Below are 27991 nucleotides of genomic sequence, written 5' to 3'. Positions count from 1 at the left end.
TGAGATGTATCTTTCTATTGTCACTTTCTAAAATTTGATCTTTTTTTAAATGTCAGTCTATTTTAGGTTATAATATTTTTTTTATTTTTACAAATCTGTTTTCAATGTTGTTTGGTTGAATGTTTCTGTGCTTTATACATTTTTTAGAATACTGTACTCTACCAGTTCAATAGATTTCAATAATTTGAATATTGGGTTTGTGGGTTCCTTGTATCCACTTCCACCAATGACTATTACAGCATATTTTCTGTAAAAGCAATACTGGATATAAATATGTTAAATGTCAACTACGATCAATTAAAATTAATCAAAATGATAATTTATCTGATTTAAAAAATGTATCGTTTGACAGAACCAAAACGAGTGCTAAACTATGACAGTACAGTAGTTTGATTACAAAACCAAAAGGGTCATGAGATGTGCTGCGATACTTGAGGTGACACTTCTTTTTAGACTGAAGACATTTCATTGTATTAGGTTTTTATCCAATCCATCTTCAACCTACATGTCTATTCACGTATGCGTGAAATGGCGGCATCTGTGGGGATGAAAGTACAGCACACATTCGGTCTTTGTAAAGAATGTTGCCTGCAAAAGGGGATCCGCAGTAAAAATTAGTTAGACAGCAAAACACAGGAAAGAAACAGCAAAAGCCTACATGGTCCAAGGAGAAGATCTCAAGACTTTGTTAGACAACACAAATGTTTGCATAACTAGTTCTTACTAGGAGTTAAATCATCAAGCCAAGTTTCAATAATGTTTATTTTACACAAAGAATACAATCATATACAAACATTAATAATTTAATCATAAAAAAGTCAACCACACATACCGGTAAATAGCCACAGTGGAGTTCTTACACAAAGGAGCGAGGGAAAATGTAGAAATGGGTTTAACCTTTAGGAAGTAAATCATCTTAGTATATGTTGACAAGCACTAGGAAAGCATCACAATCCACCAGAGAAATGCACATTAAATGTGACCCAGAAATGTCAGCGGAGGGAAAAAAACCTAAAATATTACACACCTTGGTCCTTCAGTGAAAGATTTTACAACTTACGTGATTTACTATAAAGTTGCACTGTATATCGTTTCCTCTAATTTAAGACAGTGTAAGGCAGAAGGTGATCCATGTGACACAACAACTTCAAACATCACCAGATATTTACATTACATTGACTTGAAATGATTCTGAGACTTCAAAATTGACAACAACCCTGCTGTGTGGCACTGGGATCTCATAACTTGCCGTTCACAGCAACACCGTTTCAAGTTTTCTAAGGCGTGTGCAAAAGGCAGGAGGAGAGCAAGTAAAGGCTATGGACAGGAATTCTTAACTGCTTCCCTCAAACTGTTTCAAATAACGTGAACAGAGAGGAAGATTTCTGCTGACTTTGGCACATGACTGAAACACACACACACACGTCACCAGATCATTGATCTGCTCCGTGTTAACCTCGCTGGGTGTCATTAGCATTACTACAGTCATTTCTGTCAGTGCAAGCCCCCAAAGGCAAATAGTAGCAAGGCCATGTCATCAGAAGAGGTGTGTTTGTGGCTCCTGATGGGCTTTTGGCCAATATTTACAAGATAAATACAACGCAATGAAGTGGGGCTGGGTGGGGAAAAAAAGTGTACCTTAGTAGGTAAATATCAAATGTCATATCATATTCCCAAAATAAAAAGGGCAACACAAATTGTATTTGATGCGGTCAGATAACAAAATATATATATACAATCAAAATTGTATACAATAATAATAATATATGTATACAATAATACAGTGTGTGTTTACTTCAGGAATAAAGTGACTATATTCTCAGAGTGTTTTGGGGGTGGGGGGGTTTACAAGAAAACACTTGCTAATAATATATATTGTGATTTCCTCGCATGGCTATTTCCAATAACCAGCAATGCTTTTCAGCTCATAATGTTTGTTTTTCCTTTAAAAATTAACCTTGGGTTAGCTGTGAGTTTTTTTAAGTCACCAGTGCAGACTTGATGACCTTAGTGCAGCCACAAGTCTGTTGCGTACAGTCAAAACAAAAAGCAATCTCAGAATAGACACCTTTCATCAAGGACTGAGGAACGAAACGGAAAGAAAAACGTTCTCTTTGGACAACAGTTTAACTTGGGTTGGAAAAAAAACAACTTAATCTGCCCTACAATGGACTTTGTCTGTCCTCATTTGGTGGAATTGTGCAATGAGAGACACATAAACCCATTTGACTATACAGACTACTGCTATGCCCACCTTTTGAAATACTCTAAAAACACCAATATGGTGTATGTAAAAACTAATATGTTCAAACATATACATTTTCTAAATGGACAACGCACAGAAGAAAACAGTTGATTTGATCATGATTGAGATATGAATAAGACATTTGGCAGACATTACATAAATAGAGCTGATGGCAACAGGATCACAGGAAGCTCAAATACTCTGGATTTTCATTTGTAAGAAAAAGAAAACATTCATTTGGCTCGGTGGTTTATCCTTTTCCTACCCTGAAAGCGCAATGGGGTGTCCAATCTTTTTTTTTTTTTTAAACAGTTCACATTAGAAAAACTTCAATACCGTCACAGTTCATAAAACACAGTTCTTTGTTCTTTCAAGGTTCTGTATTGTTCTCCTTTGAATATTCCTCGACAAGCGTCTCATAAGAGTGGCTGTGTTCAGATACATCGCTGCTAAAAACACAGAAGTCTGACACTGAACTCTGCTCCTCTTTGGAGTTGCTTTCAATGTTCTCATCACAAGTTGTTATAGATAATTTCGCTTTGGAATCGTCGTTATCCTCCTCCTCCAGATTGCTCAGAAAGTTTTCCTCATCGATGAAAGTAATATTTGCATTTTGGAACGTAAGGGAATGGTAGTCTTTTGAATCCCACCTCCTTCGACTACTTCCACAATCTCCCAATCCTGGATTCTCCAAGTCCACATCTTTGTCAAGCTGGTTCTCATATATTTGGTCTTGGTCAAGTTCGGCATCCCTGTCGACATGATCCTCCGTTAGCAGCAAACCGCTGTCAGAGCCCAGGAGGTAGTTCTTGGACTTTGAGAAAGCAACAGTGACACGGTCACTGAAGCTGTATCGTCTCTTGTGCCGTGGTGAACGCTCTAAACTAAGAATCGTGTGGCCGTTAAACATAGGGGCGTCATTGCAGCTCTTAGATCTAGACATGTCTTTGGCATCGCTGTTGGCGTTCCCTGGGCTACTATTGTCTCGCTCATCACTTTTTGTGCCAATTTGTTTGATTAGGTCATTGTAACCTTCTTGCTTCTTAGACAGGAATCCAAAGATGTTGACATCCTTAGGAGTGGGTGGCAGGCGAAGTGCGGCCTTGTGAGACTCTTTGTAAAGCCGTAGCTCATCGAGAGATAGCTTGCGTAGCTTGCGTCGTTTCTTCAGTGCTTTGTGGGCTTCGACCACCATTCGTACTTTCCAGTTGAAGAACAAGGAAAGCCAGGCCAGCCCAAGATAAATCCACACTTCCACAAAGTAACGATACAGCGTTGGGTAATCTTTGGTGGGTTCCACACCTGACAAGACAATACAATGCAGGTTATTGTTGCTGTCCGATGACAAGGATTTTTCATCATTATTCAAGTATTTTAAAACATACCGAAGTGACTATTTTTTAGACAGATAAAGAACAGGAAAATTAACCTGTTAGGACAGTCAAAATCAATCCAGATTAATCAAATTGCATTATTGATTTAATCAAAATTGCAATGCATGCGCAGCCTAGTGACTCATATCCCCACAATTCCAATCACTGGTGGGCCAAATGCTATCTGACGGCAGAACCAACTTGATCAATAAGGGGAATTGAAACTGAATAACTTCCCTCTCAATAGGAAGTCTACAGTAAAAGTAAACAGTACAGTTTTAACAGAACATGCAAGATAAAGTCAAAGTCAAAAGTATATAAAATGGATTTATGAGATTATCATAAGAAGTGATTATGTTTAGTAAGGTAAGTTTAAAGGTGGAACCTTACCTGCTACCAAGTCACCAAAACCAATCGTCGTCAAGGTGACAAAGGAAAAGTACAAGCCTTCAATATATGTCCAACCCTCCTGGGACATGAAAACAAAAGGTGGAAGGACCAAATGGATCAGCAACCCCCAGAGAAGAAAAATAGCTGTGCAGGTAAACTGAGCCTTTCTCTGGAATAGAGCGAACAAAACAGTTCAGATGACTTTTTGTTCACGAGATGTACAAGCCAATATCAAATTACCAGTGAAAATCCTTTCTTGGTTAGATATTGGCCAAAGTGCTTGGCTCGTCCACCAAAGAACTTCCCGAGCTCGCTGATCCAGGTAAGACACAAAGGCACACCAAAGAGCCCATAGAAGATACAAAATACACGTCCAGTTGAAGTTTTTGGGGCAATGTTTCCATATCCTTAAAGAGAACAGTGAATGAAAGTGAACAAACAATTTACCTCAACAAGACAATTTCAATTTATTTTCAAAGTCTTTACTAAAACAAAATATCGATATGGCCATTTATCACAATATTGCAATTCATGTTTTGATTATTGATGCGCTCTTGCGGCATATTGTTTTTTTTGGTGCTTTAAACTTCTTTCATCGTTCCTTCCGAGTGAGACGAGTCACCGTTTTACATGTCATCCAGGACCTGATACAAATAATTTGGTACCGGTACCAAAATGTATATCGATACTTTTTGATAATTTTCCAAATAAAGGGAACTACAAAAAATGTCAATATTGGAATTATTTTAACAGAAAATCTTACAATACATTAAACATATATTTTCTATTGCACTCAAATAACAATTTTACAAGGTTAAACTATAAATTAAGGGGCATTAAACGCATTGTGTTTTTCTTGTTGCACTCAAAAAACAATTTACAATTTTTCTATAGTACATACAGCCAGCCATAATCAAGAAATAGGTTAGAGTAGAATGAAAAGCTTTATTGACATTACATTAAATGCTTCATGATTTATGGTTGCCACATGGTCTGTGCTTTAAGAAAAGCCCCTCGACCCCAAAAGGGACAAGCGGTAGAAAATGGATGGATGGATGGATAGTAAGAACAAGTAAGTAAGTAAAAACAAAACTATGGCTAAATGTACACAGATAAGCCATGTAGCAGGTAAAACCCATTTGTTAAAGGGGAACATTGTCACAATTTCAGAATGGTTAAAACCATTAAAAATCAGTTCCCAGTGGCTTATTATATTTTTCGAAGTTTTTTTCAAAATTTTACCCATCACGCAATATCCCTAAAAAAAGCTTCAAAGTGCCTGATTTTAACCATCGTTATAAACACCCGTCCATTTTCCTGTGATGTCACATAGTGAAGCCAACACAAACAAACATGGCGGAAAGAACAGCAAGCTATAGCGACTTTAGCTCGGATTCAGACTCGGATTTCAGCGGCTTAAGCGATTCAACAGATTACGCATGTATTGAAACGGATGGTTGTAGTGGGGAGGCAGGTAGCGATAACGAAATTGAAGAAGAAACTGAAGCTATTGAGCCATATCGGTTTGAACCGTATGCAAGCGAAACCGACGAAAACGACACGACAGCCAGCGACACGGGAGAAAGCGAGGACAAATTCGGCGATCGCCTTCTAACCAACGATTGGTATGTGTTTGTTTGGTATTAAAGGAAACTAACAACTATGAACTAGGTTTACAGCATATGAAATACATTTGGCAACAACATGCACTTTGAGAGTGCAGACAGCCAATTTTCATCAATTAATATATTCTGTAGACATACCCTCATCCGCGCTCTTTTCCTGAAAGCTGATCTGTCCAGTTTTGGAGTTGATGTCAGCAGGCCAGGGAAGCTAGGGTCGATAGGGGGTTTAGCTTGCTCGTCTGCGGGAACAAACTGCCGCCATTGCTTGCCGTGCTACCGAGGTCTTTTGTCCCTGAATTGCTCATACACTCCGGCAGATTCAATGGGGGTCTGGCGGCAGATTTCTTTGACTTTATCGTTGGAAATGCATCTGCTTTGAGTGTCGCAGGATATCCACACATTCTTGCCATCTCTGTCGTGGCATAGCTTTCGTCGGTAAAGTGTGCGGAACAAACGTCCAATTTCTTGCCACTTTCGCATCTTTGGGCCACTGGTGCAACTTTAATCCGTCCCTGTTCGTGTTGTTACACCCTCCGACAACACACCGACGAGGCATGATGTCTCCAAGGTACGGAAAACAGTCGAAAAAACGGAAAATAACAGAGCTGATTTGACTCGGTGTTTGAGAAAATGGCGGATTGCTTCCCGATGTGACGCCACGTTGTGACGTCATCGCTCCGAGAGCGAATATTAGAAAGGCGTTTAATTCGCCAAAATTCACCCATTTAGAGTTCGGAAATCGGTTAAAAAAATATATGGTCTTTTTTCTGCAACATCAAGGTATATATTGACGCTTACATAGGTCTGGTGATAATGTTCCCCTTTAAAGATAAAACACAAATTGTTGGAATTTGTTACAAAATCCAATTATTTCACTTGCATTAGTTGACATGGGCAGTTTTAACTCCGCTAATATTTGCCATTAAGCCAAGCAGCTGTGTGAGCATCTACATATCTACATGTGCACAGCAGGGGAGCTGGTTAACTTATGAGAGTATCGTATGTGTTTGCGAGAATGGCAACGTGTTGTCTGAGTGACGTCAGTGAGTGAGTGGGCAAGTAAAGCGAGAGAGAAGGACCGCTTGCAGTGCGCAGTAGAAGGATGTGACCTGCAAAACTATTAATAAAGCAACCAGATTGTCACGACTCAGCGGCCTCGTCATTCTGACCCAAAAGCGGAGCTTAGCAGACCATTTGCCGGGTAAAGTGAAGAGTGTTACGCCGACGAAAACATCGACCCTAGAAGGAACGTCTGCCATGTGATCCTTGACTACGGTCTGCACCGGAGCCGAACAGCAGGACAAGTGTAACAACTACATTGTTACCTGTCACTCTTTATAACTCCTAGTGCACATCTGAATGCTTATTATTCAAAAGTTTACCTAAGTTTGAAGCAACGGTGGTAATACTAATCGGCACATTTGGCGAGGCGTGTTTTAGAGCAGAAATTGCAGCGCGGCGCCTCCCTGTTTAAAGTTAGTTAGTTAGTTTTGAAGCCCAAAAAACTCCATATTGTGCTTTAAGCACCCTCTTTATTAACCAGTACAAATTAGGTTTTTTGCCACTCTTTTGCCATGTTATTGCTTGTATGCCCATTGTGTGTGCGTTTTGACACACTCAACATCATGCGTCTCGGCTCTGTAGTCACCGATTAATCGCGGTACTTTATTAGTACCGGTATACCGTACAACTCTAATGCGCACATACATACGTCTTTCACACACACATATTGCACAACCATACATACACAAAAATACATACACTCAAGCTCTGTCTTGTCCCCCTCTTGTCCTCACAATTTCCCCCTCATCTCAGAAAGTAAAAATTGAAAGACACTAAAGTGAACATTATTGTTTTACACCAGGTGTTAACATTGTCACTTTAAAGAGATACAGGTGTAGTTTTTTAATTATATTTTCTTGAAACAGTGGATGTCCCTGAACAATTATTTGCACTTAAAAATAGTAATATATATGCTTAGAACATTTTAGAATTATGCTTGTCTTCAATTATAGTAAGTGTTTTATCCGAAACATTCCTGTCACTTCATTTTTCATTTTTTTGGACATACCACAATGATATCGTATCATGGCCTTAATTCCATAATATCGTACGGTTAGATCCTTAGTTTGAACTACTGCAGATTGTAATCTTGTTAAATAATGCTGTAAAGTAAAAAGTATACATTTTTGTTTGTTTTTGTTCGACCATAAAAGCACACGGCTTTAATGTAGGGTATTAGAAACAATATATCAATAATCGTAGTATCGCCATATCGAGATATAATTGTTATTGTGAGCCTTGTTTGTCGTATTGTATTGTGAGGTAGCATGACATTCCCAGGCCTAGTACTTACCTATAGTAGTTATGACAGTGGCGGCAAAGATGACAGCGTTGGGCCAGTTCCAGTTGTTGAAAGTCTTGTTGCCAGTTATAGTAACCCCTTGGTCAGCAGCATCGGAGACTATCTGAAGACAATCGAGATAGACTTAGACTTAGACTTCCTTTTTATTGTCATTCAAATTTGAACTTCACAGCACAGATAGGAACACAATTTCGTTACATAAGCTCATGGTAGTGCAGGATAAAAAAGCAATAAGGTGCATATATAAATAAATAAATATATATAAATAATATATAAATATATATATAAAATAAATAAATATATATAAATAAATAAATGGATTACTGTACAGATAAATATATTGCACTTTTTCACATGCGTCCACGTTTATGGATGCATGTTATATTTTATTTTTTATTCCAGGGAGTTAATCCATTGAGGGGGGGAGTTGAGGGGATAATTTAATTATGATGCGTTCAAGAGTCTTACGGCCTGAGGGAAGAAGCTGTTACAGAACCTGGAGCTAAGTGAATTTAGAACATTCTAAAATATCACTTTGTGTTAATTGTCTAGGCTTAAATTACCTCCCCAACATCCTCCCTGTGAAAATGGTGATGGTATCTAGTAGCACAGCCGATAAACTGAATTAATGGTATGGCACATTAAACTCCAGATCTTTATCGTTCTAACCACTGCTTACACACAGGAAGGCAAGTATTACTGTACATCTCCTTGAAGATCTGTTTGATTCCAAAGCAACATGGAATGTGTACATCAGTAAAAAAAAACAAAAAAACATTTGCATTACTTCGTTCTATTACCCCTATCTCATGCTACACTGAACTTATTTAGGGTTTGGCAGGTGTATTACTATAACTTTTCTGACTCTGTGAATTATTTTGAATCAAGCTCTTTATATTGTGCAAGGTTGAGATTATTATTTATGTGCAAAATGATTGATCTCATTATTTGTACATGTCCAGGTTTTGTGCTGCATGTGCTTCCTTATGAGCAACTGCGGCAAGTTCTGGCTAAACTTTTTTCTACCAAACTGGGGCCAGGGAAGCGCATTGTGCTTGAAGCACAGATCATCCAACAAAGCAGACTTCAAGTGTCAAGTGTACCCAACCAAAGTACACATTGCCTAGTGTAAGTGTGCGCAAAAAAACAGAATTACCCAATTTAAAGAAAGACGGTGCAGTACGTAGCTACAATCTTGCTAAAGAAAGACGGTGCAGTACGTAGCTACAATCTTGTTAAATGTTTGATGAATTTTTGATTCTTAATATACTGCCTGAGACACATTACACTTACATTAGGTAACATAAGGTGAAGTACTTCAGTAATTATAAGGTGAATTCCCTGGTCAAAAGAAAATACAGTAAATAAAGAACCAACTGTATAATAAAATACGTTTTTAATTTGGCCGATTCATCGATTTGTTAGAAAAAAGCATACTGTATTTTTCAGACTGTAAAGGCACACTTAAAATACTTTCATTTTTTTTTTAAATTACAGTAAGCCTTTTAACCCGGTGCGCCTTGTGTATGAATTACTTATAGTTGTGATGACTTCGAACCAGTTTTACATGGTGTAATGACAAGTGTGACCAGTATATAGCAGTCACACATAGGAAATAAGTGTGGACTGCAGGTTGAATGAAGCCATTTAAATAAATGACTTGAGCTAGCAGTGGTAAGACCAAACCTTTGATGTTTGATTGAGAATATAGAACATTACAAACGGCGCAAAACGTTTGATGCACATTTTAAACGAGTTGTTTGGCGGAAATGTGAAGGAAGGCAAGAATATCATAAATATACTGCCTGAGACACATTACACTTACATTAGGTAACGTAAGGCGTAGTACTTCAGTATTTATAAGGTGAATTATGGACTGGACTTTCACAATACTGTCAGACCCACTCGACATCCATTGCTTTCGGTCTCCCCTAGAAGGGGGGCGGGGGGGTTACCCACATATCCGGTCCTCTCCAAGGTTTCTCATAGTCATTCACATCGACGTCCCACTGGGGTGAGTTTTCCTTGCCCTTATGTGGGCTCTGTACCGAGGATGTCGTTGTGGCTTGTGCAGCCCTTTGAGACACTTGTGATTTAGGGCTATATAAATAAACATTGATTGATTGATTGAAATATCTCCACAATACCTCCACGGTTTGATTTAACATTTTTGGGACTTATGCAGATCCCAAATACGCAACAGCAGGTACCAATAGATAAGAAAAGTTGGTTTTGCATAATAGGGCCCTAAAATACTGAGATGGGGGGGTTAAACAGATTTATGATGGGTCTAACGCTCCACCTAAACCCGGTGTAGCGCAGTCCCTGCATCCTGTACACATGGGTGCGGCCATTTCCAAGGGCTTTGAAAGCAAGTGGCACCTCTGAAGTGTTTATTTCCAAATTTGTCGTATCTTGCGCTGGTCAGAGCTGTGCCAGCCTGTCTTAGAGATCACTTTGTGTGATCAGAAACGCTTTAAATGTATCCAAAGTCTCGTAGTCTCACTGTATAGTTTGAGCTAGTGTTTTAGCTAGTTAGCCTTCAGCTTGTGGCACCTTCAATTGAGGATTTTATCAGATCCACAGCAAGTCTTTAATTGTGATGAGACCGAAAAAGATGCAGCACCTGACATTTATTACAGCGGAAGAGAAGGCACTACCGGCACACAAGCCGATGAAGCATCACCTCACACTGATAGTATGTGCTAACACTAGCGGTGACAACGTGAAGCCACTGCTTGTTTCCTACAGTGTTCAAGAATGGCACACATTTGCAGACGCAAGGTAAAATGATTTTCTTTTTTTTGTTTTTTATTGTAGCAACATGGTGGTTAAGGTTTTGGAGTGCACCAACAAGACTTTTGTTTGTGTCTGCGTGTTGACATTTAAGCTTGCTGTAATGTTGTGTTGTTTGGACAAAAAAATAGATTGTTGAGCAATTACGATTACAATTAAGGTTCCGCTGTATTGTAATTGGAAGTTGAATAACTTTGTTATCCTAAGTAAACAAAACATGTACTCTCAATTCTGTATGTAAAACATTTAATTAAAGGATTATTGAACATCTTAAAGTGTATTTATTCACATGTGAAAAAACTAGGTTAGACCATGTCTTTTTGTTTGTTGCTATCACGTGATCACTTAATTTTCGCTCATTTGTCCGTGTTGATGGGTTTATATTGCCTATCCGGTTTGAAGCTGAAAAATTCCCGCAAAGGGACATTTGGCTTTGTAATCATATTTTTTTCCCTCTTAATTTTTGTTACTTTGCAGAACTTCTTACTAGCGAGTCGCAAGGCTCTCTGTACATGCTTCCTGTGTGTGTAAAGCTGGCGGTCTCGGTCTCAGCCCACCGAGACAAAGATTGTGGATGACTGAAAAGAGGGCTCACTGCGTTTAATTCTACAGTTAAATAAACACGCTCAGGTGTTTGAGTGAGAGTGAGATCTCTTCCTGTCTGTTTGAAGCGAGGAAGAAAAACCTTGAGGCTCAACAATTCTGATTGGCGAACAGGTCTCATTCAAATTCAAGATTCAAGATTGTTTATTGTCATATGCACAGTTAAACAGACAGTTAAACAGACAGTTTGACGTACAATGAAAATCGTACTTTGCTAGTCCACCCTTCAACAAGTCACAAGGTACTTAGCTAAAATAAAATGCCGGTGAAGAAACAAAAAAAACTGCCACCTCTGGCGGTTACATTATCGTAAGTAATAAAAGTTATAAAAACGTTGATGTTGATTTGATGTCAATTAGTCTGGTTTTTAACTTGTGAAGCAAATACTGTAAAGGCTAAACCCCAAAAACTAAAGGAACTAAAGTTTCCAGGAACTTAAAGTTCCCGAAGTTTTGGTGAAAAAAGGCCAATAGCCAGACTGCAAAACTCTGAACAAAGAGGCATCCAAAACTGTGTGCAAGCTCATGCCAAAATGCATGAACCTTATGTTATGATGCTCTGGTATTGTTTAAAAAGATTAACTAACATTGCAACAACATTTAGGAATCAGAAAATATGAAATGTATCATGTATTTCCTGCTTTTGCACTACAAAAGCGACTTGTTATTTAAAAACAAACTCACTCACTGATTGTGTTGTTCTAATTCTTAATCAGAGAGCCTTTCTGTTTAATTTGGTTCTTCATTTACTACCTGGTTTTAGGCTACACTGTTTTTTTTATTGTTTTTTTTTTTAAATACTTTAAAACGTATTTTTATCTCACTCATTTTTATACACTTCATATCGATGCTCTTATGGTAAAGGGTTCGTATTATGCAAAACCAACTTTTCTTACCTGTTGGTACCTGTTTTTGTGTATTTGGGAACCCAATAAGTCCCGAAAATTTGAAATCAAACCATGGAGGTATGGTGGTGATATTTATAAAACAATCTTGCCTTCTTTAAAACATTCTCTAAATGACCTGGTTTTGAATTTGAGACATGGGTGAAGTATTTTGCCTAAGCTCCATATATGGTTTAGATTTACCCAAAAAGCTTTCTGTGAGTCTGCCATTTGTATCCAGTTGTAGTCCAAAGTTGTCAATAAGTTCCTCCGTTTGTTTTATCCTCTTGTTGTAGGGCAGACTGGCTCGTACATGCGCGTGCAGGCAATAAATCCTCTGCTGTTGCCACTTCTGATAAAATGCAGTGTATAGTTCTGACATTTATCTGTCAGTAGACTCGATAAGAAAGCGCTAAAAACTACGACATGGCTGTTGGGGTGGGGGTAGCAGTCGAAGGGGGCTTGTGGAGGAGTGCTTCAACACCTAAACAAGACCATCCACAAACAGCACATCCTGGACAGACAAGTCAGAAAGCGGCTTTAAGATGGTCTATAAAACAAAATCGAAGCAAAATGTTGACCAAAGCCCCACTATTACATGTTACATAGACCACAAGGAAGTGTTGTAAATGTAAAAAAGAAATGATGATTTAGAAAAGTGAAATATCGCTTTTTTTCCCTATAATAATTGATTGATAGATTACTCAATCAATAAAATAATCCATAGCTGAAGCCCTAAACTGAATTAGGAACGTTTGAAAGATGAGGTTAATGATACTATGAACAAAGTGACAACCTTCAGTTTCCCAGGGAAGATGTGAATAGCATATAAAAAGGGCTGAATTTCATGAAAAGACAAAACGCTGACTCAGAGGAAAACAATAGGGGTAGAGTACAAGCAAAATCATGGGAGTAGGTATTGATCGCTAAATGTCAGTGCAAAAACATGATAAATGGCAAAACCTTATTTTAAAATGATAGAAGATAAAGTAAAACATGATAAAAGATTGATGATTTTGACCATCACATTCTACAGTAAGCTTTCTATAAGATCGCGATAAACATAAACCGGTGAATGGCTGAGTGTTTAGACTTTGCGATGTGAAAGGTCTTTAAAAGCTTAGAGTCAGACGCAGGTCGACTCATGATGACACAAATGACCCTGAGAGCAAGGCAAAAACGCAAGCACAGTTAAGCATATGGTAACAGACATTTTGTGACAAACTTACAAGGGGAGTTGCTGAACTGGCTTGTCTAAGGCGTTTTCACAAACTAAATAGTTGGAGAACTGGATTTTCTAATTAAAACAAGTAGTATGGATGCGCTAACAGTAAACTGGATCATTTAGAATGGCTCAAGATCAGTTTGCCAATTCACACACATACACACTATAGCCACTGAAAAATTTCAGATGGATTTATTGAAATCCATTCGACATTTTAATTAACATAAATCTTTGAATTAAATTTACAATTTAATTCAAAGAATGGTCAAAAGTAGCCAGTAGTGAAACACATGATTGGGACACCTTTAAAACAACAATAATGTTACAATTGACTGTTGTGTGCCACATCCATATAACACCTCTCAGGTCACCCAAGAACTGTCCATGAAGCATCATCATGCATATATGTTCAACCTATAAAGCTTTCCTTGATGCTCCTTCTACTTACTTTACAGACTGATGCTTATTCATCTACAAATATCTCATTTAAAAAAATTATATTTGGTTAATAATGTACAAAGGGTTCTTCATTAGAGCCAACAGTAATTACTGCTAATGAGAGATCGACTGATTACCGGCCGAATTGACATATCTCGGCATCAGCCTTTTTTTTTCTTTTTTTATCTGTAGTGTTTTTTGTTTTTGTTTTTTTATCTTCCATCTATCCATCCATCCATCTTCTTCCGCTTATCCGAGGTTGGGTCGCGGGGGCAGCAGCCTAAACAGGGAAGCCCAGACTTTCCTCTCCCTAGCCACTTCGTCCAGCTCTTCCCGGGGGATCCCGAGGCGTTCCCAGGCCAGCTGGGAGACATAGTCTTCCCAACGTGTCCTGGGTCTTCCCCGTGGCCTCCTACCAGTCGGACGTGCCCTAAACACCTCCCTAGGGAGGCGTCCGGGTGGCATCCTGACCAGATGCCCGAACCACCTCATCTGGCTCCTCTCGATGGATATCTTCCATCTATCCATCCATTATTGATAATAATTAGTCATATTTACCCTCTATTACCACCATTACTATCATGTATTTTATTGTTTTATTATATTTTATTGTTTTATTATATCTTATTTATGTGTTTTATTTGATCCTATTATTAATTGTTTGTTTATTGATGACTTGTTTCATTTTAAATGCTTGTAATTTGATTACTTTTATTGTTTCTTTTTTATGTGCAGCACACTGGAGACAGTTTTGTTGTTAATAGTGCTCCATAAATAAAGGGGATTGGATTGGATTTTAAATGTAACCATTATCAAACAAGCGTCTACTAGAGGTGTAACGGTACGTGTATTTGTATTGAACCGTTTCGGTACGGGGGTTCCGGTTCGGTTCGGAGGTGTACCGAACGAGTTTCCACATGAACATACTAAGTAGCGTAATGTACGTTGTGTAAACAATGTACACTGAGGCACAACACACGGCATGCTAGCAGCTAACGGGCTACAATAGACTGACCATACGTCCTCTTTTCACCGGACATGTCCTCTTTAGCGGAGCTGTCAGGGCGGAGTTTCTTAAATGCCTCAAATGTCCGGCATTTTGAGTTAGGGTTGCGTGTATTTTCAATGTACGTTCAGGGTTAAGAAGGGGTTAAAAACAAAACAAATTGTGCGTGCAGCAGCATTCGTGAGACAGAGAGAGCGAGAGAGTTATGATAAACGCGCATGCGTCGCCAGGCTCTGCTTTCTATCCATAGATTTATCAGATTTAATTTTTTATTATCTATAGCAGGGGTGTCAAAAGTGTGCCCCGGAGGCCATTTGCGGCCCACAGCTAATGTTTTAAAGGCCCACGGCGCATTCTCAGAATACTACTAAAATAAACAAAAACATAACAAAAGTGAAATAAAAAAGCTTAAAGGTTAAATGTAATTTAGAAAAAGTTGCAATTTTGACTAATACAACAAAGCTGTTTTCTTTTCTTTCGAACTGTCATTGCTCAAAACATAATATTGAATCAAAATCAATGTTATTATGAATTATTGACCTATCCAAGGTTCCGATTACTTCACATCAAATATTCCACTAAGAAAAATATTTTTGGTGAAAGATTTTGCAAATGTGGTAAATAAATAACCCCAAAATTTACATTTTGTTGTTTTCTTACTGTACCGAAAATGAACCGAACCGTGACCTCTAAACCGAGGTACGTACCGAACCTAAATTGTTGTGCACCGTTACACCCCTAGCGTCTCCCTTTTTTCTATTTCGACGGGCCCATTTAAAACTGGTCAGTTTGGCACAGATGTAATCGCGCCTTTTTCTGTCTGCAGCATTGTCCCGCCCACGGTGACATGTGATTGTTTATGCAAACCACGCACGACTAAGCGGCAGAGCCAATCAGAAGCCGAGGTATTTTGCGTTGAAGCCGAGGTTTTTGCAGGCTCGTCAAACTCAGGGCGAAGTAAGTGTAGTCAATGCGGTGGGTGCACACGTAAAACCAGAAAACTCATGAAATTATAATACACATCCCAGCCCTCTGCATATCAAAATAACATAAGCGTCAGCTCTGCTAACTCATAGTACTTAACGTGTCTGTGAATCACTTGAAAACAAAGCTGCTGATATTATCGATATGGAAACAATATGTTAGAGGACTCAAACTAAGAACTCAAACTAAAAATGCAGTCTAGTTTTATTGCAGGGACACACGAAAAGGATGGATCCCCACATCTGCGGTCCCCTCCAAGGTTTCTCATTGTCATACCATTGGGTTGAGTTCTTTATTGCCCTGATGTGGGATCTGAGACGAGGATGTCGTTGTGGCTTGTGCAGCCCTTTGAGACACCAGTGATTTAGGGCTATACAAGTAATCTTTGATTGATTGATTGATTTGTTTCAGGGATGCAAAACTTCAGGGAGCTACTGTATTTATTTATTCAATTTGTATTTATATTTACTGAATACGAGACGCTACTGTGCCAAGGAACTCCCTGCTCTTTTTGTTTGTTTTTACTAACTTGTTGTTTTAACAGACATATTTCATGCATTTAAAAAAAGTTAAGAGTTAAAGTTTATAATATCATTATTCTAAATGTTGACACCAATATGTCACTTTTACTGTACATGACTATCGGCTCCAAATATTGATTATCGACCTCCTTCAGTACTAATAATTTGTAATGGCCCTGAAAAAACCATGTCGGTCAATCTCTATTACTAATCATGAGACAAAATCGTGATAATTAATTTACAAACTCTACATTCATAAAAATTAGGACTGTCAAGTGATAAAAAAAAATGTTTATCAGATGAATCACATTCTTAAACTTGGCTTGCTTTAATAAAATGTGCTTAAGAAAATACCCCAATATTTGGATACAATTGCGATTTGTGAGTCGGAATGTCATAGAGGAACACTTTTTTTAACGTTTTACTGAACTGCAAGTCATTGATTTGCTTACAATTCGGTGACAGTAACTATAGTAAGAATTAAGTAAACATTTTGAAAGTCTCTGCGATAATGTAGCAAACATCCATAAACAACTTTACATGGTGCAACATTTACATCTGCATTTACTCTTTAGTTTAACCAGTTGTTTAAACAAATGTAAGCCATTTTCATTTTGTTGGCAATGTTGGACCGAATGTGACATGTTGCGCTATTATTGTGAAGCCGAAAGTGTGTGTGTGTGTGTGTGTGTGAGAGAGAAAAGTGTGTTGACGAGAGACGCGATAATTGTCAATAGGTCAAACGTGCCTCTCGATTCCCTCGTTACGGTCTGTCTTTTCTGCTGGGTTTCATATAATTACAAAACCTCGATTACACAAACTGCTTATATTCTTTTTCAGATGACAGCGCGGATCTCTTTTTTGTACAAACTACCTCCAGTTTGTACGACGTGAGTTGGCGACATGAACGACATCATGCAGCACTTGGTCCTCACAGATGTTTAGTGTCATGTGCTGTGGCTGTCCATTTCGCTAATACAATTAATTTATCTGTGGTAAATGCAAATAAACTCAGCCAGAATAGGTTGTTGTCCTCTGTTTGCTGTCCATGTAGCATTCATGCTCGCAACATCCTCATGTTCAAGTTTCGCTTTAAGATGCTATTTTATACTTGATGTGCGCCGATGATAAAGCTGCAATACTAACTAATTACTCAGTTGTATGTAAAGTTTCGTCGGAGTTTGTTTTGAATGGGGCTGAGTATGGCTGGACAATTCATTTAAATTTTATTTCGATTTCGATTATGGCGTCTCACGATTATGAAAACATAATAGTCGAAAAAACAACAACAAATGGGCGGCGCAATGTGCATATAAATTCCAGAGTTTGTGATGGTGAAACAAATGAGAAGCAAATGAGTTAAAAAAAACACCACGACTACTAGAAGTTTGGGATGTCACCATGGTTGCTACTTTTTATTCGCCACAAGGCTAATATGCCTCATCATTAATCACTACACTCAACAAAAAAGTAAGGCATACGATTTCTGTGTTAACTTAACTGCGGACAGTCACATAATTGGCCAATAAAACGGAATCCGCTGTTAAATGCAGAATATCAGGGAATTTGAAATGAATGTGAGTGAAATGTTGTCATTGTGTGGGAAAATAATGTGTCCGGTAGCGCTCATTTATCCCCAAAACAGTCAACAGTACTGTGCTGAACTAAACAATGTCAAGGCCGTCACTTGATACAGCGATTAAACTACGAAGCTAAAGCTTGAAAGAACAATCCATACACCCACAGCAGAACTCATCTGCTTCACCCTCCACAATAACAGCACGGTGCCCCACATCCAGTCTGACTGGGCTAACTAAATAAAGGTTTCAAAAAAGTACCTTACACAAGCATAATAAACTTAAAGCACTTAATACATTTACAAAAGTATTATGCTTTGACATAAAATACTCCTCAAAATTGTTCAAAGATGTATTGCACCAATAAATGTGAGGATTTTTGCATTTAATTAATAAACATTTTATTACATTTTATTTTACACAAAAAGCACACACTGTATGGTGGTAAAATAAGGTAAAATAAAAACCAAATAACAATAAAAATGGAAAAACTTAATTTTATAGTTTTTTTACAATGCTATTTAAATTTATTGTTATTGCAATTATTATTATTATTTAACTTGTTGTGGTTTATTTGTTACTAATTTATATCCAGTTTTTTTTTAAACTGTATTTAAAGTGGAGTTTTGGTGGTACAATAAATACTCCATCCATCCATGTTCTACCACTTGTCCCTTTCGAGGGTTGCGGGGGTGCTGGAGCCTATCCCAGCTGCATTCGGGCGGAAGGGGGGGTACACCCTGGACAAGTCACCACCTCATCACAGGGCCAATACAGATAGACAGACAACTTTCACACTCACATTCACACACTAGGGCCAATTTAGTGTTGCCAATCAGCCTACCCCCCAGGTGCATGTCTTTGGACGTGGGAGGAAGCCGAAGGACCCGGAGAGAACCCATGCACTCAAATTTTCAAATTAATGAATAATCGTGATTACAATATCAATCAAAAATTATTGTGATCATTATTTTTGCCATAATCGTCCAGCCCTAGCGCAGAGCACATCACTCTATCATCACACCGGCGTGTGACGTGATCACTGCCCGTGCAATGCGCACTGCCTTCCGGAGGTAAAAACAAACAGTGATTAATCATCTTTCATTCATTGTAACACAATACTTTTCTTTTATTAATCATATGCGTCAACATTGACAGCCCTATAAAAAATACAAAAAAATGCACATGGTGTGTTATTAGTATTTTGCGCCAAAAATAAAAGAGCAAAAACTGTGCCATAACCAAAAATTGCAAAGAAAATATTTCTTCTTTCTTTGAAAAAGCGAAAACAAATTGCGTGCTTAGCAGTCTCTCATTATGGCTTTGATAACCAGAGAACTGTAATAACCACAATGACTAACTCCAACTGTTATCTGGAGAGCTGGCGACTGAGCATGCTGCTCCATTCTGAGGTATTTTTCCACTTGCAGCACTTGAGCACGACATAGCCAAACAGCTGCAATGTGGGTAATTTAAGAACATGCAAAGTCACTCATGTTCTTGTTTTGTGTTGACTACTGGAACAGAAGTGAATGGATTGCAAACAATGTAAAGAGCGAGATTATCTTGTGTGATGATTATCTTGTGTGATGACTGTATTATGATGATAGTATATATATGATAGTATATATCTGTATCATGAATCAATTTAAGTGGACCCCGACTTAAACAAGTTGAAAAACTTATTCGGGTGTTACCATTTAGTGGTCAATTGTACAGAATATGTACTTCACTGTGGAACCTACTAATAAAAGTGTCAATCAATCAAGGTGTCTGTCTGTGAAAATACTGCCAGACCAAAATGTGGTTAAAACAAATATCTAGGAGATGGAAAATTCTTGAGCGTTGTGGACATGTGCCGTTTAATTTATTCCAAAACATCAGCAAGTTTTTTAGGCAACTATAAAAAGAACGTATTGCTACTAGGATAAGAAGGAGCAGACAATATGATCATATTTACTGCTTTGTTTGTATATTTGGTAAAATCATTAAAAAAAAGGGATAGGCAGTTTAAAAAGAGGCAGAACATAGGACAATGTTAAGATGTTTGCAAGTGGTTACTTTAAAGTTCCTTGTTAACATTCCATGAGATAACAAGATTTGTCTAATTTAGACCACATACAAAGTAGCTTTTCTTCTTGTTAAACCTTTGATAGGTTGATTAACATTTCAATACTGAAAATTTAGCTCCCAGCTGGCTAGACCCCCTCCCAAACTGACTGGACCACCACCAACAGCTGTGCTATAGCCTATGACTCCTGTGCAGTTGTATATCTTATCCCCATGTTTATAATTTAACTGTCAATGTTGTGTTTTTAACAAACACAGGGGATGGCTATATAATAGTGGATTGCTTACGGATAATCATTATAAAAAATTACCCAGTCATTAAATATGGGATTAGTGCAATTAAGCAAAGGTTATGTTGTGTAGTAGATTATATATATCATATGTACTGTAGGTAGCAATCAGCGAGGAGCACTATGAATTTGGGCCTAACCAGTTTGCTGCCTCAAAGGGCTGCGTTGCAAATTCGTTGACAGGATGCATTTGCATTGTATCCTCTTTGAATGTGACGATAGCCTCTCGCTTCATATGGTAAATAACTATACCATTACCCATAACTTAGGCCTGGGCAATATATAGATTTTATTGATATATTCAAGATTTTTGTTGCAGACAATCTAAAAAATATATATATATTTTTTCCTCTTTTTTGCCCCTCAGATGGTTCCGTCACTTTCTCCGCGGCACACCTATTGTAACAAACCATGGCTAATTTTAACGAGAGCGAGATGTTTGTTCCAGAGAAAAGTGCTATCAGTACTTTGGTTTTACAGTAACAGGGGTAGAATAAATGACTGCGCAGTGCAAAGTTTATTTAAAAAAAGGTAGCAGCGCAACAAACTTATTCCTGCATTTGAAACTGAAGCCTCCAGTAAAGTGAAGGAAATACAACTGTTTACGACACGAACAAGACTGTAACAAACAAACTATAGGCTAAAAATCAGCCTACTGTGATGGAATCATTTACACCAGGTATGATGATACCATGTATGATGAGAAAGATGCACAGGGGAGAATAATCACTAAAGCAGTCGCTCTGCACACCGTCAAGATGTGTGTGAATGAAAAAGCTTGCGTTTATCTACTAACTGAAAAAAACAACAATAGTCCTTTCAATGTTTTACTTGATTATTTATTTGCATACAATGTACAATACTACATTTTACAGAAGTACTTTATTCAAGACAGAAGTTTTATGTTTTCCCTTTGTTAAATCAGCACGGTGGTAGAGGGGTTAGTGTGTCTGTCTCACAATACGAAGGTCCTGAGTAGTCGTGAGTTCAATCCCGGCCTCTGGATCTTTCTGTGTGGAGTTTGCATGTTCTCCCCGTGACTGCGTGGGTACCCTCCGGGTATTCCGGCTTCCTCCCACCTCCAAAGACATGCACCCGGGATAGGTTGATTGGCAACACTAAATTGGCCCTAGTGTGTGAATGTGAGTGTGAATGTGAGTGTGAATGTTGTCTGTCTATCTGTGTTGGCCCTGCGATGAGGTGGCGACTTGGCCAGGGTGTACCCCGCCTTCCGCCCGATTGTAGCTGAGATAGGCTCCAGCGCCCCCCGCGACCCCGAAGGGAATAAGCGGTAGAAAATGGATGGATGGATGGATGGATGGAATCTCATTATTGGAGCTAAATTTGTATTTGCATTCAATGTGCAATGCTACATTTTTGTTAACAGAAGTATTTTATTTAAGACAGAAGTATTGGTATGCAGAGGAAGCTCTTAATTTAGTTCTTTGAAAATTATTCCATAAAAAGTGAAATTTTTATCTGGTTTTAAAAAGAAAAACATTCAAATTTGCATTTTGCTAAAAGTAAGTAAGATGCAGTGTATGCAGTGTCATTTCAATCTACCGGTACTAGTTTTTGATTAAATAAACAAAACACATGTTTTGAATTATCTTTGTCATTTGTATTCAATGGTTTCTTTAAAAAGTAGGGGGAAAAAAAAATCGGAGAAAATCGTAAATCAAATTTTATGTGAAAAAAAATCAGAGATTTTATTTTTAGGCCGTATCGCCAAGGCCTACCATGACTATACTAATACCTGCTCTTAATGTCGCATTTAGGTACAGTGGTTCCTACATTTTCAAACGTAATTGGTTCTTGAACATGATTTGTAAACCGAAAAGTTTGCATAGTATAGCAGAGTTCCCTGTAAAGTAAAAAAAACAGCACATTTTGAAGACACCAATTATATTATATATATATATATATATATATATATATATACATATATATATATATATATATATACACACACACACACACTCACACACACACACACACAGACAGAGGGCTTAAATTTAACCATGGCAATTTAACCAAATGCCACGACCGCCCTTGACTTTTTACTTGTTAATGGACTAGGGAAGTAAATGGTATAATGATAATTTGCGATAAAATTCCAGACCGTTAGTAATACCGTCTAATTTTTTTATTACTGAAAAAAGGCCATTTATTAATGCATTTTAGGCAACACAAAGTCAGGCACATGCGCACTAGTGTTGTTTGGCTTAATAATCATGGCGGATAAATTACACAGACTTTCCTTCGCTTCCGGCGCGCGTTTAATAGCGCACTGATGTTAGATGGCGACGGGTGTGGACAATATTGGAGACAGACGCACTTGTCCCCACACTAAAAGCATACAGCGAAGGAGAAAAACTATTTGATGTTACTTTTATTTTCTCAATACAGCGTCCATCAGCTGCTGCGACTGAGAGTTAATCACCTGATGAAACATGCAGCAGTGATTAAAGTCTTTTTAGGGGTCAAGTTTTCGGTACATCACTCGTCAATAGTCGATCAATCAATCAATGTTTATTTATATAGCCCTAAATAGTGCTCAAATAATAGGCTATATCTATCAATTCATACTGTAACGACCAGCTAATGTTATTATTTTATGTGGTTTGGATTTGATGTCAGTTTTTCCATGTTCCCATGGCGCTGCATGTCTCAAAACAAAAAAAAATATTTGCAAAGAGTGAAAGGAGAAAATCTACACATTTACTCCTAACAAAATTCTGTTGCTATTTATGATACTTAGGAGAAGTACAGAGAGCGGAAACAGAGATGGACTTAGCGGCTACTAATGCATGAAAAAAGGAAGAAAGAAAGTGATTGCAAGTCATTCTTTGCTTTTTTAAGCTATGTAGACTGAACTGTACACTCAGCACATGACCAAAGTTAACTCGCACAGAAAACAGTGTTCCATTTACTTTGATGGAGGGGTTTGATTCTGACCAGGGGCCACGCTTCAGTATGATAGCATTAATAAACACATCTCTTGTGTTTTCAGATCCTTCACTTGGCCATGCAAACGGGACCAGACAGTCACATGCAACACGCCCACCTGCAAGCACTTTTAAGGTCACACTGAAAATGTTGGAAAAAGTCACTGTTTGGTACAAATGCTTAAAATAAAACAGAATCTCTGAAACACAGTTTACTCTATACTGTCACTAAGCAATTCATTATTGGTGGAAGATTCTCAAACTCTTGCAAAATCAGTTCAAATGCCACACACATATCTTCCCTTTTTCTAGAAACATACTTCTCCATTTTATACGGATATGGTTCCCAATCCATATAGTTACTAATCTCTGTCATAAACAGCTGCAAAGTATGCGCAGAAGTATGCCATCTGTTGCTGTGTAATGCATGTGGCCCTTATAGTCTGAATTTCATGCTCCCACTGATAAACACTGGCCCCATTGTTGTGATTCCCAAATCATTGCTTAGATGTATTCCATTTAAATATGTTGCTTGTTAAATATACGGTAAAAGGAATTTCAATATTTTACTGGCTGTAAAAAAAATGATTGACATAATAAGTGTGCTTTCAGTTTCTTTTGAATTTTGGAGGCTGAACTGCACCAACCCAGATGATTGAACAATGCAATGTTATTGGCAAGACAGATAATGATGATCCTTACCCGAGCCTTGCTAGATTTTTATGACACCTCAAGTGTGTCTACATCGACGGGCCATAAAAAAAAATCTATAAACGGTGACCACTTCAAGGAAACAATAGTTAATAATAAACTTGTAGTTAATAAAAAAAGAAAACTAACTTTTACAAGTAGTGCCGTCTCTTGTAAAACATATGAAGCGTTACAATGCTGAAAGACAAACTTGATATATTAATCATAAGGAGTATTCTGTCCTTTTTATCAGATTCCAAAAAGGTGTCTTTGCAGAAGAAGAAACAAGACTACAGGTTTAAGTCTAAATGTTGTTAAGAGGTATAATATCACCTGGATACTCCACAAACTGTGCTAAAAGAGCTTTGCTGCTATTTCCAATGCCACTTTGTAAGCAAACATAAATATAACTGTTAACTGCTTATTCAGCTGTTGCAGGCAAGCCTTAAATTACAATTCTGAAATGTCTATAACGTTAATATCCTCATTGAAAATGAGGCCATTGTGAGGCTTTTGCTGTTACAAATGTGCAACGAATGGGGGAGGTTCATGAGCATATCCTTTTCAGTCCCCCAAACACAGAAAGGAGAAGCAAAGAAAAGAGGGGGGGAAGGAAGGGTAATAAATAGTGATGTGGGCCCAAAATGGGGGACACGTTAAGACATGCCTCCTGTCTGCCTTAAAAGTGGAAAAAGTTAAATAAAGTAGAACACAAAAGTCAATGTGGAATAAGACGGGGGTTATGCTTCATACACAATGTTAAATAGAAATATAAACAGATATTTCCTAATGGAGTATGAAAGAGGGCCCACACTTAAAGGAATGGAAAAAAATAAAGAAGTGGAAAAGTATTATGGAAAAAACACCTGTGGAATAGGAATGTTACCCTTATTATGTACTCATTGGAGGGAGGCGGAGAAACCACAGGTTACCGGTTCTCGCTTCGCCAGAAAAGCGGTTTTGGGCACTGCCAACTTTTGACATAGCAATAGAACACCATGTACTGCAGCATTTTAACACTGAGATTACAGAGGGCAACTTCCTCCACTGCCACTATCACATCTGCTGACCCATGCTTTTTATACAGACGCGCAGGTTGACGATAGCAGAGAGTGGAAATAAAACAACTCATGGACACAGATGATTATGGAATATTGTTAAAGGATGATAAGCCATGTATGGCTGTATATCAGTGATTATCAAACTCTGGTACGGGTACCACTAGTGGTACGTGGGCTTCATCTAGTGATACGCCAGAAATCCCTTGATTAAAAGTACAGTGTTTTATTTTTCTATATTCAAACACAAAGTTACTATTCCAACTGTGTATATAATGTTACAGTGGAAAAAAATATTACACATACTTGCTTAATAAAACCTCTGCCCTGTTTTGAATGAATACTTAGGCCTACGCAACTGTATTTTAATGTTGGTCATTATAGTGATACTTGGATAGCCAAGTCTTTTCTGAGGTGGTACTTGGTGAAAAAAGTTTAAAAATCACTGTTCTATATAGTATGTGTAAAGCAAAGGTTCTTAAACGTTACTCAGCGAGGTACCGCCCTGTGGAATATAAAAGTGGAATATAATCTGATTTATTACCGCCCCAAACGGTGCTCATCTGTAGTAATCTTGTTTGTAACGCATACATATGCTTACCATCCTTCATTAGCAATATTTCATATCATCTGTGCATGCTGGCATTTGTGCACATATAAAAAATGATCAACCTAAAAGTGACCTCTTTTGGGAAGATATTAAATATGTCCTCTTAGATGCATATTCTTAAATGCAGCTGCCAGACTCTTGACCGGTGCACCCAGAACAGTCCATATCACCCCCGTTTTATCCAGTCTTCATTGGCTTCCAGTTAAATTCCGCATTGAGTTTAAGATTTTAGTCCTGACATTCTGTGCGTTGCATGGTGGGGCCCCTCAGTACATCACTGACTTGCTATACCCCTACTCTTCAGGGCGCAGCCTTTGGTCTTCAGGCCAGGGTCTTCTAAAGATCCCCAAAACTCGTTTTAAAACCCGTGGAGACCTGGCATTCCAGGCTAAAGCTCCCAGACTCTGGAACAATTTGCACCAGTCCCTCCGTGATCTTGACTGTGTTGACACTTTTAAGAAACATTTGAAAACTTCTCTTTTTAGTAAAGCTTTTAGTTAATGCACTTTTTAACTATGATTTTTAATCCACTGTGTCTCCTTTTATAATGTTGCCCCTGCTCAGTGGCTTAGTTGTCAGAGTGTACGACCTGAGATCGGTAGGTCGTGAGTTCAAACCCTGACCGAGTCATACCATCCATCCATTCATTTTCTACCTCTTATTCCCTTCGGGGTCGCGGGGGGCGCTGGAACCTATCTCAGCTACAATCGGGCGGAAGGCGGGGTACACCCTGGACAAGTCGCCACCTCATCGCAGGGCCAACACAGATAGACAGACAACATTCACACTCACATTCACACACTAGGGCCAATTTTAGTGTTGCCAATCAACCTATCCCCAGGTGCATGTCTTTGGAGGTGGGAGGAAGCCGGAGTACCCGGAGGGAACCCACGCAGTCACGGGGAGGACATGCAAACTCCACACAGAAAGATCCCCAGGCCGCAATTGAACTCACGACTACTCAGGACCTTCGTATTGTGAGGCAGACGCACTAACCCCTCTGCCACCAAAGACTATAAAAATGGGACCCATTACCTCCCTGCTTGGCACTCAGCATCAAGGGTTGGAATTGGGGGTTAAGTCACCAAAATGATTCACCGCTGCTGCTCACTGCTCCCCTCACCTCCCAGGGGGTGAGGGTGATGGGTCAAATGCAGAGGATAATCACACTACACCTAGTGTGTGTGTGTGTGTGTGTGTGTGTGTGACAATCATTGGTACTTTAACTTTTGTTTGAAAAATTGGACTGTTGTTTTACTTCACCTATGTGAAGTAGCACTTTGTGATTTTATCTGTGAAAAGCGCTTTATGAATAAAATGTACTTACTCACTTACTATAGACTTTAGTTTATTCTATATTTTTTTTACATTTGATCTTTTTCAGTTTAAATAAAACTATGACTATTCACATCTTTGTTAGGGGGTAAACTTAAAAAAATAGCTGGGATCAAATATTTATTTCCACACTGTATATACAGTAGTTGTGTTATTTTAGGTACTCCAAGGTGTGCCTTGAAGTACCCCTGGGGTGATTGAAGAAGTATAGGCAGTATTTGTAATGAGTGTTGACTCAACGTTGAGACAACTGACATGGCAGCTCATTCCTCAGCAGCTGAAGCTCCCACCAAAAACGATGAGTGACACATCCATACCTGTAATATTTTGTCCAAATCATCTTTCGTCAGACAGGGATAGTCCTTCAGTATTTTCTCCTTCTGTTGTTTGTAGTGCTTTGCAGCCAGCTTCCAATTGGGCTCCTCCAGGACTTGAAAAATGGCTGCCCCAATGGACAGGTAGAAAATAATTGCAGATGTCAACAAGGGGCCTTTATCTACCATAATGGTGTGCGCGGACTCAAATTGGAGAGAGCGGGATTAGGGGGGGAAGAAAGAGAAGGGTGAGGCTGACACAAGAGCGGAGCTCAAGCGGGAGTCATGGTCGGAGAATGTTGGAGTTTGTCCCTCGTTGGTCGCTTCGCACCACAGGTGTCCGCGTTAGTCGTCGCGTCATAGCCGAGAAGCTCCGGGCAAAGAGGCGTTAAGACCGCAACAACCGCTCTTCTCGTGGCTCCACGTGCACAGCCGGAGAAATATAGTGTGAACGTGGGAGTAGTGCAAGAGTTCACAAGATACGCCCAGAGACTTTGGGGGGAGGAAGAAACTCTAGTAGACGACCACAACATAGAGGAGGAGGAGGAGGAGAGGGGGAGTCGAGTCTGTCGACTTCTGCTCGGCGTGTTTACCCGCTGGTGCTTGACGGCAGGTGTGCAGCGCATACTAGGGGTTACATTTTTC

The 27991-nt window shown here is 38.7% G+C and overlaps 1 protein-coding gene across 1 annotated transcript; it reads right to left on the bottom strand.

Annotated features, from left to right (window-relative positions):
- Window positions 1-744: 744 nt before the first annotated feature.
- Window positions 745-27991, bottom strand: kcnk5a (potassium channel, subfamily K, member 5a). Its single transcript, XM_061968502.1, has 5 exons — window positions 27350-27991; window positions 7990-8101; window positions 4249-4415; window positions 4009-4177; window positions 745-3547 (listed from the first exon to the last, which is right to left on the bottom strand). Exons 1-5 carry the CDS (start codon window positions 27533-27535, stop codon window positions 2616-2618), a joined length of 1566 nt encoding a protein of 521 aa, XP_061824486.1. The 5' UTR covers window positions 27536-27991; the 3' UTR covers window positions 745-2615.

This window comes from Nerophis lumbriciformis, linkage group LG08, assembly GCF_033978685.3.
Source record: "Nerophis lumbriciformis linkage group LG08, RoL_Nlum_v2.1, whole genome shotgun sequence".
Taxonomy (NCBI): domain Eukaryota; kingdom Metazoa; phylum Chordata; class Actinopteri; order Syngnathiformes; family Syngnathidae; genus Nerophis; species Nerophis lumbriciformis.
This window is presented reverse-complemented; position numbering and strand designations above follow the sequence as displayed.

Bases quoted from the DNA above. Each gene is read 5' to 3' on its own strand.
- kcnk5a (XM_061968502.1), bottom strand. From the start codon at position 27,535: ATGGTAGATAAAGGCCCCTTGTTGACATCTGCAATTATTTTCTACCTG. The intron at 4,416-7,989 runs GTAAGTACTAGG...GTTCTCTTTAAG, and splicing joins CACTGTCATAACTACTATAG to GATATGGAAACATTGCCCCA. The intron at 3,548-4,008 runs GTAAGGTTCCAC...TTGTCTTGTCAG, and splicing joins TTTTGGTGACTTGGTAGCAG to GTGTGGAACCCACCAAAGAT.